This window comes from Camelus dromedarius, chromosome 33 (genome assembly GCF_036321535.1).
Source record: "Camelus dromedarius isolate mCamDro1 chromosome 33, mCamDro1.pat, whole genome shotgun sequence".
Taxonomy (NCBI): domain Eukaryota; kingdom Metazoa; phylum Chordata; class Mammalia; order Artiodactyla; family Camelidae; genus Camelus; species Camelus dromedarius.
Window position 1 is genome coordinate 8,073,837 of NC_087468.1, and position 13,458 is coordinate 8,087,294.

General features: G+C 43.5%; 1 protein-coding gene across 7 annotated transcripts in view; it reads right to left on the reverse strand.

Moving 5' to 3' along the window:
• Window positions 1-2,493: 2,493 nt before the first annotated feature.
• The window catches only part of IL1R1 (interleukin 1 receptor type 1), a 58,856-nt gene continuing 47,891 nt past the window's right edge, over window positions 2,494-13,458 (reverse strand). For all 7 annotated transcript variants that reach the window (XM_010991899.3, XM_031441050.2, XM_031441052.2 and 4 more), the window contains 7 exons: window positions 12,811-12,979; window positions 10,769-10,834; window positions 10,073-10,190; window positions 9,155-9,306; window positions 7,187-7,330; window positions 6,292-6,459; window positions 2,494-5,735 (listed from right to left, as the gene is read on the reverse strand). In XM_010991899.3, coding sequence (XP_010990201.2) covers window positions 5,317-5,735; window positions 6,292-6,459; window positions 7,187-7,330; window positions 9,155-9,306; window positions 10,073-10,190; window positions 10,769-10,834; window positions 12,811-12,979 — 1,236 coding nt within the window. In that variant the 3' untranslated portion in view covers window positions 2,494-5,316. The remainder of the gene's footprint in view (window positions 5,736-6,291; window positions 6,460-7,186; window positions 7,331-9,154; window positions 9,307-10,072; window positions 10,191-10,768; window positions 10,835-12,810; window positions 12,980-13,458) is intronic.

Below are 13,458 nucleotides of genomic sequence, written 5' to 3' on the forward strand. Positions count from 1 at the left end.
AGGAACAGGAGCCTGGCAGGATTCACCACGTGGGCAAAAGCAGAAACGGGTTCACACCAGGGCTGTTGATCATGCAATACCCTCTCACTGAAGGCGTCTGGGGAACCTCGTTCCAGGATGTGTTTAATGAAAGGAAACCCGGGGAGCACTGTGGACGGCTATCAGTGCAGCGCATCCTGGTCCCAGAATCACAAACTAAGGGATGCCTGGGGTCCCTTCCAGGTCAAAGACTCTGAGTAAAACAAGCTTCCTTGACTTTCACTCTGAGTAAATCAACCTCCCACCGGTGGAGCCCAGAGCAGGACAAGTCAGCAGGTTCCTGTGAGTCTGGACTCAGGTGTACAGGCTCAACCGGTCTGACAGCTGCAAATTTGAGTGGCTGCGATGCTAAGGTTTGGGCCCCAGATCTAAGGTAAACATACAGGATGCACTGAATGAGCCAAACCTTCCTTGGAAGAAATCTCAGCCTGTGTGTTAAGGTGAGGATGCTTTTGGTTTAAAAGATTAATAGTCATTTTAAATCTTCCCATCTATTTCCTGTAGCTCTTCCTTGCCCTAAAGCTAATAAACACACACACATACACACACACACACACACTCTCTTTGGTTGTAAAATTAATGTTAGTACACCAAAAAACAAAAACAAAAAACCAAAAATCCCTCCCACCTGTCTCACCATGTACATTTTTTCACATGTTGCCTTTTTTTCCCCCTATTTTTTGACTTCTTCATGATTCACTTGTGCATTTTATTTTAGTAAAAATAAAAAAAGGGACTTTCCACTTCCACACCGAGATCATTCTCTTTCCCACCTGCTACTTCCTCGGTTGCCCCCACATTAAACCAAATTCACCACTGTCGCCAATTCTTGCCTCAAAGGGGAAAGATTTTCTTCTGACAAATGAGCTTGTGGAAGTCTCTGATTTTTCTGTTGGCAATTTGTAGTTAGTCCTTCAGTTAATGTTTGGGAAACCCACTGTGTCAAAAACACCAAGTCAGACCCCGACTTGCTAAGGCTGGATTAAGTAGACGCTGTTATCATTTTCAGAAGTTCACACACCCTCCTGTCCCTCCACACCCAAAACCCCAGAATCTGAAAAAGCTTCATTCTGGATAAATGCATTTGTTGTTTTATGTGTACTGTTCAAGAGGTAAAATTAAGAAAATATATTTTGAGATTGTAACTCAGATACTGGACAGACTTTCCACATATTAAAACCTTGAGATACAGGAAGTCCCATTTCACAGGGGAGAAAACAGCGGTTCAAAACAGCCACGTGCTGTGTGTGAGTTTCAAACCTGTGACAGGGCAGACACTTAAACTCAGGTCTCTTTCCACAGATGGCACCTCTATTGAGAAATACTTCCAGAGACCCTCCCCAAAAGAAGTCTATTCAGTGGGAAAAGTTAACCTGGTAAAGAGAGGAATAAAAATTCTCATGACAAAAAAAAAAAAAAAAAAGACTTCACGGCTATTAGCACTGATTTTTCTTCTGTTTGCTAAAAACATTAACTGGCAAAATAACCAAAATATGGTGAAATCTCTCTGAATTCTTCCAGTGAGATAGTTTGTGTAGGTAAGTCTTCTGGATAGCTGACTCCTCAATTTTCCGAAGTTCTTGCATTTTTCATTTTTATTGAAAAATCCCTCAGGAATGCATTAAACAAAGCCCCTTTTTTCTTCCAGACTACTGCACATCCTTTAAAGTCTGGGGCTGGCAGAGGGTCAGTGGGGACAGTCATGGGCCCTCAGTGACCTGGAAACGTCTGGGCTGCCGGGGTGAGGTGAGCAGGGCTCCTGGTCTCCACCCATCACCACTTAACCTGCCTGTCTTGTAGTCGGTCCTAATTTTTACGTTGCTTTTCTTCCTCCCTTGGTGTCAACTGCCACTTCTGCGCTCTAGCCATTCTTTTTTTTTTTTTTTTTTTTTTTTTTTTGCAGATTCCAATGTGACTTGAGAAAACCAAGTTACGACAGACAAAGCTATCATTTTCTGAAGTCCTCCTACTTGGCTGCGTGGACTCCAAGGCGACCTGCCACCTGCATCCTTCTCCGCAGGACGAGAGCCACCTGCTTGTTAGAACAGCTACGAGGTAGGAAGAAAGGGGCACTGACCAGCTCTGAGGGCACCCTGATCTGTGAGCATCAGGGCTGGCATTTCGGACACCAAATCTGTCGCTTTTGATCACCTCCTGGGTGAAAAGGAGAAAATAAATACAACCTTTTGTAAAACGTAAAAGTCTATACAAATGTCGCCTTGATCAGTTTTTGGACCGGTAAAGGGTTAATAATAATAAGATTCACATTTTAATCATTTTCAAAACAAGCAAACAGGGGGCGCACAGCTGAGGTTCCTGGGGGGAGTTAGCCCCTCACCGGTGGGCTGAGGAGCCCTGGCCCCCCTCCCCAGGCAGAAGGGGCCCTGACCCTCCATCCGCAGGTGAACCCAGGAGGGGGCTGGCTAAGAAGCGGACCTGAAGGAGAACACTCAGTACCAGGTTCTGACAATTTTATTGGAAAATGATTACAGTCCATGGACACGTGCTGCACATGAATCCGGTGTTTTACGATATAAAAATATTTGGTATCTGCTGCAGAATTATACAAACAAGTTAAAAAAAATGAGAAAAAAATGGCTCAATACCCTTCCTTTTACTGCAAATAAAACAGAGGCAGAAGAAGGAAGCTATCAATCTCACTAAGTCAGTTTTAACAACTGGAAATGAAACACTTTGGCGCATTTGCAAACTTAAACTCTTAGGCTGACCAAAAAAAAAAAAAAATTACCATCGGATACTGCAGTGAAATATAATTAACAGGGAAAGCCTGAAAGGAAGCACTTAAAAGAGGTTTTCCTGGGAAAACAATAAAGCAAAGGAAGTTCCCAGGGAACCAAGGGTGTAGTGCCTTCTCCCGGGATCCTCCCGCCCCACTTTCCTGGTGGGGCACCTCCTCCTCCTCCGCCAGCACATCCCTGCTCAGCCCTCCCTAAACTCCATGTGCAAGGCCACCGCTCATTCTTGGTTGTTTTGCCCCCTCCTGACTTTCTGGCCGATTTTGCCACTAATTCTGAGTTTCAGAATTCACTTTCTTGGCACAACACATGCCAATAGACTTTATAGGTGGGAAGCTAAAGGTGATCAGCAACATTGCACGTTTAAAGCATCACATAGGCCCTTCGGGGGGTGGGGACGTGACAGCCCTGCTCCTCCAACCCCGCAGACTTCTGGCTACAGTCTGAATTTGCTGCCAAATGAAGAGGAGGCACTTTCTCTTAAAACAGCGGCCCCCAAACAGCCCTATTCCTCAATGACGTCAGGTGGGATCCCGGAGAAACAGGTGGAAAGGGAACAGTCAAAATACTAAAATCTATTCTTGTCTGGTTCTGATTGCTTTGGGGGAAAATACCAAAGGAAAGTTTGTCTTCCCCCATAATACTAAAAATTAAAAATATTAAAAAACAGAAGACCTGTCCATGTTTGTACAACATGTAAAACTGTGTGTTGTGTCCTGCAGTAAGTGGCATTTAAACTTGCTGTTGGGGTTTTCCAGGGTTTCTCTATGATCCTGGAGGACTGTCATCAAGTTTTAAAAAATATTTTTCCATACAAAAGAAAAATTTGCTTTCATTTTAATTTCCTAAGAAATATTTACCTTATTGAAAGAATATAGGAAAGCAGAAAAGTCTTCCATAAAATCAAAACCTAATTTTTGTAAATTCCAAGATTCAAAAGTTTAGAATTCGGTTTCTTAAATAAAAGCATTTCTAGAATCAGCCACCATCCGCAACAACTATCATTTCTTCTCACCAAAGTGCTGGGGCAGGGGGAAAGGAGACTTGTGCTGACCTGACATCCAACATTCAGAACACTGCACTCAAAGCCAGCTAAGGAGAGACAAGACAGAGAAACTAAAAATGTGATTAAATTTAAAGTAGGTCACTTGCGCTCTCTATAAAATTAGGATGACTCTGAAAATTAAGTAAGATCACCTGTGGACATTTTAAAACAATAAAGCACTACACAAATCTATGTGACGGGTGCAAATTACTTCTGAAAGCGCCTGGGGAAAGGGACACACCCACGCCTCTCCTGCAGAGAGCAGGGCTCCGGGCTGGCAACGGAAGTGACAGCCAACAGCGCGTACTATCAGACTGAGAAAAAGAGAGCCAGGACCTTCGAGCAGTTTCCTGGGGAAAGGGAATTGGAGAAGCTTTTGTGTTTCAGTAAAATTCTGGTCAGCTGGAGGAGACGGCTTGGGGGGGGGGGGTAGGATTTCTGACCAGGGAGACAGGAGGGAGGAGGGGAGGCAGTGATGGAGGAACAGGTAGGGCAGGTCTGAGGGGGCACCACCCGGGGATTCACTCGGCAGGACCCGGAGGGGGCTGGCTATGCTGGCGGGTTGGGGGTGTGTGGTGATGGGGAAATGCTGGTGGGAGAAGAACGTGGGCTTTAGCTCCTGAACCAGGAGGAGCCCGTGGAGCTGCTCCAGCAAAAGCAGGGTGAGAGGAAATCAGAGCAGCATCGTGGGAAGGCTGGTTGATCCGTGGGCTGTGTGTGTGACTGTGTACGGAGGAGGTAACTTGGAAGTTACCTTTCCGCAGAAGTGAAGCGTCAAGTAAAATGCAGACTAATGTGGAACCGATGTTCATCCCGAGGGGGCAGAATTAAACGTGGATCATTCTCTTCTATTCCTGCTCTTGAAATTCTCTCTTTAGCAGAAAGCTGAGGTTATTACCAAGCCTTAGAATCCCAGAGAATTCCTTTGTCCACAGAGATGAGTTTTAAAGGGTCTGTGAAATGTAATTCCATCTTTGGAAACTGACTGCCAGCTGCGGAGGGGTACAGGGGAATGCTCCAGGAATGCTTCCTCCTTCCTCTGGGAAGCATGGGTCTCACCCTGCGGGCCGCAGTGTCCGGGAGAGCCACTCGAGGGCCGGTGCCCCCGCCGTCCCCAGACTGGGCCCAGCCCCGCCCTCAGACAGCGGGTGACTTCCTAAAGCCATCTAGAGACGGTGGCCATCTCCTGCAGGTTCGTTCCTCTTGTGTGCTGCCCCCGTGCCTTTTCTCAGCAGTTCAGACATTCAGACAGGGCATCGGTTTCCTGTTTTAAAGGACTCCCAAGCCCTCTGCTCTGAATCGCCCTGGCCTGCTATTGGCACCACGTCCTGCTCCCTTAACAACCCGATTCCAGGTGACCTCCAGGATAAGGGACTGCACAGGTGTGCAGTATGACTGTACAAGTCGGCGAGGCCCAGCCCAGCCTGCAATGCCCGAAGACAGGAGTCACCAAGGGACTCTGGCCAAGCTTCTCCCCTACCCGAGAGGCACATGGACCTCCCTTGGCCGTTTCTCCCTCGAGTCCTGCCCAGTGGCTGGTGACAGCAGCTGGTGCTTGGATGACGGCAGCTGCCGCTGGACTGGCATGTGGTACCTGACTTTTTTCCAGAACCTCGAGTTCGTAGACTGTGACCCTTCGCTAATGTCCCCTGACCAGCGTATGGCCCCGTGTTTCCGCTTAATGAATTGAATGGATTCTGGCATTTTCTCATAATCTTGGATTTCCTCCAGCTCCAGCAGGACAACTTTAATTCCTTCCTGAATGAGGGCATTGTACATGGCTATCTGCTCTTCAGATGAATTCCCCAGCCAGCTGAATCCCGATGTTTCTCGCACCAAAATGACTATCAGTCTTCTGCTCTTTTTTATGTTTTCATTGACAACCTGAACAATGCCTGAAAAACACAAAGCACACATGGGAAGTCAAGTTCCCATTTATCATCATTCTCTCCAGAACCAAGAGCCCTCAAGGTTCTTCCCACTCCATCCCCTATGTCTCTGAAGGCTTTTTTTTTTTTAACTTGCCTTACTTAAGATTGAAAGAGTTTCTCATTTTATAGCAGGGCTCAAAAATTGACCCGCAAAAGGTGAGTATTTCATTTAGGAGTCAGAATAATGTTAAGTAGAATTTGACAAACTTCCTTGTCGAACCTTTGGCTCCATACCACTCCTGTGTTACTGTCAGCTGTAAAGGAGCTACTGGATCTAACTAGCTGTTGAGTTTTCCAAAACAAAATAAAATTTAGCTAATTGTTGCCACAATAAAATATGAGAAGAGTAAACACTTTGCATTTAATACATGTGAAACTCATCCCATTACACCACTGAAGAGGTTCTTAAAATTTGTCAAATCTGTACACTCATGCCACGGTCTTCTGGAAGGAGGAAACCCAATTTTAGTAATTAAATTAGTTTTGCAAGGCTTTTAATTTTTTTCCATTGCATACATACTTTCCCCAGCGTAGTCATCCCTGCCACAGATGAACAGCTTGTATCCACACTGTTTTTCTAAGACCTCAGGCAAGACTTTAAACACAAAAATATCTGAGTTAGAGGTGGCTCCTTCCTCAGGGGTCTTTGGACATAGGATGTACGCGTCATATGTCTTTCCATCTGAAGCTGAAGGAAAAAATGCAATATATTTAGAACCAAAAGGAAAATAAATGAGATTTGGTAAAGTCAAAATCTCAAACATGCATTTCACAATGAATTCTTAATTTTTTGTACAATGGTACGAAGCAACAACTCCAAAAGCATAGCACCTTTTACAGAGTTCATCTCTACCAAGTCTCTATTATTGTGTTTTACTAAAAAGTTCTTGTATGATTCAAGGGCCCCCTCTCCATATGGAGCTGTTCTTGTCTTCCTGATCTCATCTTCTTCCCCAGATAAGTCAGCCCTGAGTTCTATCCATTCTGCCTTTTCTGTATTAGCGTTGAACTAGTTTCTTTTTCTTTGCAAGGTTTAAACAAAGGAGAGTGCACTTCCCTGATGCACGAAAACTGAGTCATTTCTTTCATTTGAAGACAGACCATGGGGTGACCTCTGTCCTACCCAGCACAGGTCCTCAAACAGGTCCTCAACCACAGCTTTTGAATGACTGGATTTATAAGCAGATGCTCTGAGTGTCTGTGTGTCCCAGCAGCATGAACACCAAAGCAGTCACTTAGAAAATACTACTGTTCAGTCTGTTTGGTTATGAAACTGTAAGTATGTATAATTCTATTATTTTTGTATATGTTACGTCTCATTTTAAAATTTAAGTAAAAACCCTCTTAGTTATCTTCTGTATCTCTTAGCTACCCACCCCCAACAAGAAAATATTGCACAGAATACAAAATTGTACCTTTTTTCGGGAGGAAAACATAGCAAGAATCTCTGTACCAAAGCACAATGTCAATCTTGAAGATTTTATAGATGAAAACAGAGCATGTAATTACCAGCGTCAACATGACACATATACCAATCGTGGGCTTCTGGAAATCAGGGACTAGAGCAGAAAAAGAGGTAGAAAAAAAAATATTAGAGCCCAAAGAATTTAAAATTTGAGCAGAGCAAATTAAACATGAGAAACCGTATTTGGGACTGGCCTGTAATCCCAAATCCCAGACAGTCATAACTCATTTGTTATCATCTCTTATGAATGGATACTAACGTGCAAAGCCATTGAGAATGGATACCGTATAAAACTAAGGGGGACTACATTAAATTTCCACCTAAGGAGTATAAAACACGATAACATAGGAAAAATGCCAAAGACCATATGATAGAGCCACCCATAATAAAATGAGTGGAGTCAAGTTCACTCAAAAGCCGACAAAAGTTCTGTAAGAATAGGAGAGTCAAGTGGAAAAAGTTGAAGACTCGGGGAAAGGAAAGAAGGGCTTAGGGATGCCAGAAAGAACACCTTAGACTTCCGCATTCTCCCAGCTCCGCATGCTAATTATTCACCCAGTGACCGCAGAGGAGTCAGGTGGAGCTGTAGGTGCGGAGGCAGGTGGAGAAAAAAGAAAGAAAAAAGAGCCTTCTAAGTGTCAGGGACCAAGGAGGCATCCAGGAAAGAGAATCTAAGAGCTGTTATTTACTTCTCCAATTTAGTCACTGATCGACCTGTAATCCATCTGGGTATGAAGCAGAAATCAAGATATACCATTTTCCAGATCAATACCCGACTGGCCCAATGGATGGTTCCCATTTACAATCTTAATTACTGTAGCTTCGTACAGGATCTGTAGGGTAAATCTTCCAGATTTGTTGTTTTTAATGCGAGACCACCTCAACTCTTGGCCCTTTACATTTCCATGTGACTTTCAGAATAAACATGCCCACAGCAACACACTCACACAGACACACACCCACACATGCACAAATACTGCTGAGATTTTGATTGGAATTGTTTTGAATCTACAGATTCATTTGAGGGGAACTAACGTCTTTATAATACTGAGCCTTTCAACCTATGAATATTGTATATCCCTCCATCTGTTACGCCTTCTCTCAATAACGTATTTTTAGTTTGTCTAACAGAGATGTTGAACAGCTTTTGCTAGAGTTACTCCTAAGTATTTGATAATTTTTTGATGCTACTGTAAATGTGATATTTTAAATTTAATTTCTATTTATTTGTTGTTGGTATTTACAGACTACACCAAAATACCATATATATACACACACATTAGTGATCTTGCTAAATTCATTTACTAATTCTAATAGTTTGTCCGTAGATTCTTTTAGATTTTCTTCCATGTACATACTCATAAATAACCTATTTTAATTCAACTACATAGTATCTTAAAATACTTCACAGATACTTTCAATATTGTGTTTGATTTTACAGTTCATGGAAACCAGTCACTTCTGATGTCCTCTCTGAAAAGTGGGTATTTAGGCTTCCCCGGTGCATCCATCATGTAATCATGTAACTAAAAAGTATTCATTAGGTAACTAGAAGGACCAGACTTCAGTCTGGAAACAGAATGATTAGCAATTATCTGCACCATCGCAGAATTTACAATCAAGTAAAGGAAACTAAGGGTGTCCTGTGACAGGGACAGACGGTGCTATGGAAGAACACAGTGGAGGCCCCAGCCATGTCCATCTGGGCAGAGAGCTGGGTTAAGGCTGGGCAGCAGGACAGAAGGACTTCTAGAAGAAATAGTTGAGCTGAGATGTGAAAAAGGAATGGAAGGTACGCAGGTTAAGCGGAATCTGAGAGTGTCCTGGGCAGAGGAAATAGCACAGTAGAGCTCAAGGTCCTGGAGTCTTATCTTGGTGAGACAAAATGGCATTTCAAGTAAACAGCTGCGTTGTCTACCTGGATGTATTAACTGGATATACGCTGTAGTCATGCCATCGGTATTCTTGGCTAAACAGGTAAATGGATGTAGATAAAATTTACTTTCCACTACTGAAATATTAAGCACTGCGATGACTGTGCTCCGTTTTTTGTTTAAAGGGTTCTCCACTCTGTTCAAAAGAGAGAAAACGAAATTATGTAACGCAAATCGCATCAGTTACAGATGAGGTACGTGTCCAAGCTTTATCTCCTTGTTGCATAAACTGTAGCAGAAGTCATCCCTAGCCCTGAGCACAGGTCTAATAATCAGGCTGTGAGCAACACTGATCCGATACCGCACGGCCCCAGGACCACTGTCCATACAAGACTGAGCAGCAGAGAAATCAAATTAAAATTACAGCTTCCAAGAAGAAAAACGTGAACATATGTATTCTGGTCTCCACGGGGGCACAGAGAACATATGAAACAAGATCAGATCAGGGCAGATATCAAAGGGTTTGCAGGTGACATGGAGTCAGGAGTTCATCCTGAGATGGGGCGCAGGGAGCTGTCAGACACTTGAGCAGGGGAGTGCCTGATTCTTGGCCACAATTCATGAGTCTTCTCTAGACTATTTTAAAAATGGAAGGACGTGAAGGAGAATTCAGGACAACTGCTTCACTGGAATGCTGCAACGTTTTTAACTGAATTTAAGAGAAAGCTTTCCGAGTGGTCTGGAATTTGCACCCCGATGACATGTATTTTTACCTTCAATGTACAAGAGCTTATGAATCCTGCTCAGCTGAGCAAAACCCAAAATGGGCAACAAAGAGTTAAGGACCCATCAACTCCCAACTCATCTTTGCTTTAGATCAAATCACAATGGTGATATAAAGTATGACACGGAACTTAATACCAAATCGTCCCAATGGCATGACCGGCTCTTAGCATACTTACAGTCTAAAGTCTTCCACCAGCACTGGGTCGTTTTCGGGAACTGCTGACCCGTTCCACTTCCAGTAGACAAAGTCACTCAACCGGCCGGTGACATTGCAGACCAACTGGAGCTGGGATCCTGCAAAGCAACGTACTTTTCAGCACAACATGAATGGACTTTGATCTATCGATCTAGGTTAACAAATGACAGTTGAATAAAAAGTTTTAATTATAGGAAAGCACAAAGTAAAAGATAAATTGCCTTACATCCATCTCTGAGAGAGAATCACTATTAATAACTTTATGTGTCTCACACCGTACCTTCTCTGTGCACATATGCAATTTTTTAAATGGGGTGTTATTGTCTAATTAGTGTGCATTGGGAATTTGGGCTCACGTGACTAGACTTCCAAAACAGGCTGTTTCATGACTGCCTAGTAATGCATAATACAAACATACCATGATGAACACCTTCCCCGTTGCTGAACAGAACTAGTTTCCAATTTTTCATTATTGTGATCAATATGTCAGTGACCGTTCCTGCACATCAACAATGCACACATCCTGAAATATTACTCTGAATAAAGATCTGGAAGAACTGAGTTAAAGAGATCTATGTCTTAAAAGCCAAACCCTGCTCTTCCAAGCAAGACTGTACCAGTCTACACTCTGTGCAGTGTCCATGAGAACCATTTATCCTGATGGGACCCCACTTACCCAAGTCCACCTCCATCGTCTCATTAACTGGACTCACAATCTCAGGTCTTGTGATCTTGTTTTTCACTGAAAGAAAAACACGCACAGGGCTTACCTCAGCCTCAAGTGATGACAACACTTGGCAAAAGATGCCACAATATACTGCATGGCCTCTCCTGCTGTCCCCTCCAGTGACCAAAGCCCGTACGGCAGGAGACAGAAGGCGAGAGATGAAGGTGGGAGGCTGACACAGAGCCACAGCAAAACCCTAAACACCTGGGCCCTTCTGAACCCACAGGGTTTGGTGCTGCAAAACACACACACACACACACACACACACACACACATCACCAGGCCCTGGACCTCCAGACAAGTGCCTCTCTTCAAGCAAATCAGAAAAAAACGAGTCGTCGTGGAAAGGGACACCCCTGGGTGGTGCTTCAGTCACCAGAAGGCCACCGGCATTACACCGGCTTGCATTTAGTAATTTTCACAATGACCCAAAAGTGAAAGTCACACTGTTATTGAAGAATGCCAAACAACTTGGCATAATTTATTAAAATGAGCAGAAAAATATATTAAGGAGCTCCTAGAAAATGAATCTGACTTTTATCTACAAGAACCCCTGGCTTCCAGGGTTGATCTGGAGCCGAGCCTGAGAAACTACCAACTTGAACATCCACGATGCTCGCCACTACAGTCCAAATAAGAAAACAGTTATTAGCTTTGTCAGGGCAGGATACTGCCTCTTTTGTCCCCTGCTGTGTACCTAGAACAGTGCCTGGGGCACAGCAGAAGCCCAGCGAATACTCCTGAATCCACCTTTAGAAGAAAACAAAATATAACCTCACCCCTGATGAAGTATATTAGTTCCACATAAGGGATCAGAGAACAATGGCGGAGAGGATTTAAAACCTATTTGATCTGTTTTTTAAAATTCTGTGCTGCCCCGTTTTCCCTAAAATTCTGTCTTCCGGTCTGGTTGTAGCAGGAACCAAATGGGCAGGAAAAACCTCCATAGATTTGTAGGGAAAGCCAATCAGAACTACACCATGAACACAGAGGGGCTGCCAAGAACTCAGGATGGTTGTGACCCAAGGATTGTTGAAAATTATGAGTCTCCGATGCTTGTAGGACATATGCAAGGAACTGATTTTGATTCAATAAAATTAACCTTGGAAAAAAATTAATTAGTGTAGAACTGAGAAAATGCAGCTGTCTCTAAAGTGATTATATTCTGGGTTTACCTGGAATAGTCCCTGTTTATGCCTGTTGCCCCAGAATAAGTACTAACAGACAGAGACACCTTTAACTCCCAAGGTCCTAGTTAGAATAACTATTCTTATATGAGAAAATCCTGGAAGCGACAGAAAGGTTGAGCGTTCTGCCCGTCCTCATGTAATCTGCAGGAGTGCATTTTGTTTTCCTTTGTTGTAGAGTAGTTTTTAATATGCAACATGGTTAATAGAAGCCTCAGGAAAATTAACAAGAATAATCACCATGCACCGATGTATTTCTCATCCGTTTGGCACTAGGCATGTGACCACAAGCCAAGCACACTCGACTTCTCACCTCCCCAACAACCCTGGAAGGTTGTATCACCATCTTACAGAAAAGGAAACAGGCTTAGAGAGGTTGAGTCACTGGGCTAACAGAGAGCTAACAAGAATAGAACTTCTTCCAAAGTCCATTAGCATCCATCCACCACGCCAGTGACTGCCAGACACTGCAGCTCCCCAAGTGAGGGATCTCAGAACTGTCCTTCCTCATGTACTAGCCAGAGGAGCCCCCGAGCTCCCCGCCACACGAAGGAACAAGCCTCCTAGCTCAGCTGGAAAACGGAGCTCATCCCGTCTGTCTCACCAGCACTGAATCTGAGACAGGAACGAAAGACACGGACATGGTATGCAGCAATCAAAACTAAACCAGAGCCATGTGACCCCTGGCAAGTCACCAAGCTTCTCTCGGATTTAGTCCCTCCATGGACAGTGATGGTAATATTAGAATTCTGAGTCTCTGAGCCTCCTTGGATTTAAACTCCGAGGCCTGGAGCTATGACTCACCCAGGGTAATCAGTTCTATAACGCGGGTGACATGATACTGTTTTCCCAAGTGCACGTAGGAGGCACGGCAGGTGTAGTGTCCCTTATGCGCCGTCGTCACATTCGTCATGATGAGTTTATTAGTTACCCCAGCAAAGTTTACGCTGTCAAGAAGTAGAGGTTGGCAGTCCTAGACAGAAGAAGAAGAAACAAGGATTGAAAAGCAATCATTCATATTTATATTCATATATACATGAATAGAGAAGTTCCTTACATGCAAGTTTTAATATTCTGTTGTTTGCAAGGTCATCGTTATATTCCCAGGATATTACATTTTTATGCCTACCAGCCTTGCACTTTGAAGACAAGTGAAAACAAATTTATTTTGCAAGAAAAACACATTTGAGGAAAGATGCTAATAACACACTGTTTCTTAGTCACGCTGTACTTCCGTCGTTCACCGGCATTATTTCTTCTGTATTTTTTAACCTCTACAAGGTGATTCCCCATATAAGCTCCAACAAATCAGGTAAAACAAAAATACCAAAACATGATGTAGCGCTGGCCAATCACGTTTCAGGCAATTACAGAAACCACTAAGTTACCTCAGGACCACTTAACTTTTGTAATAAATCACAAAATCATACACAATAAATAGCTGTCTCTTAA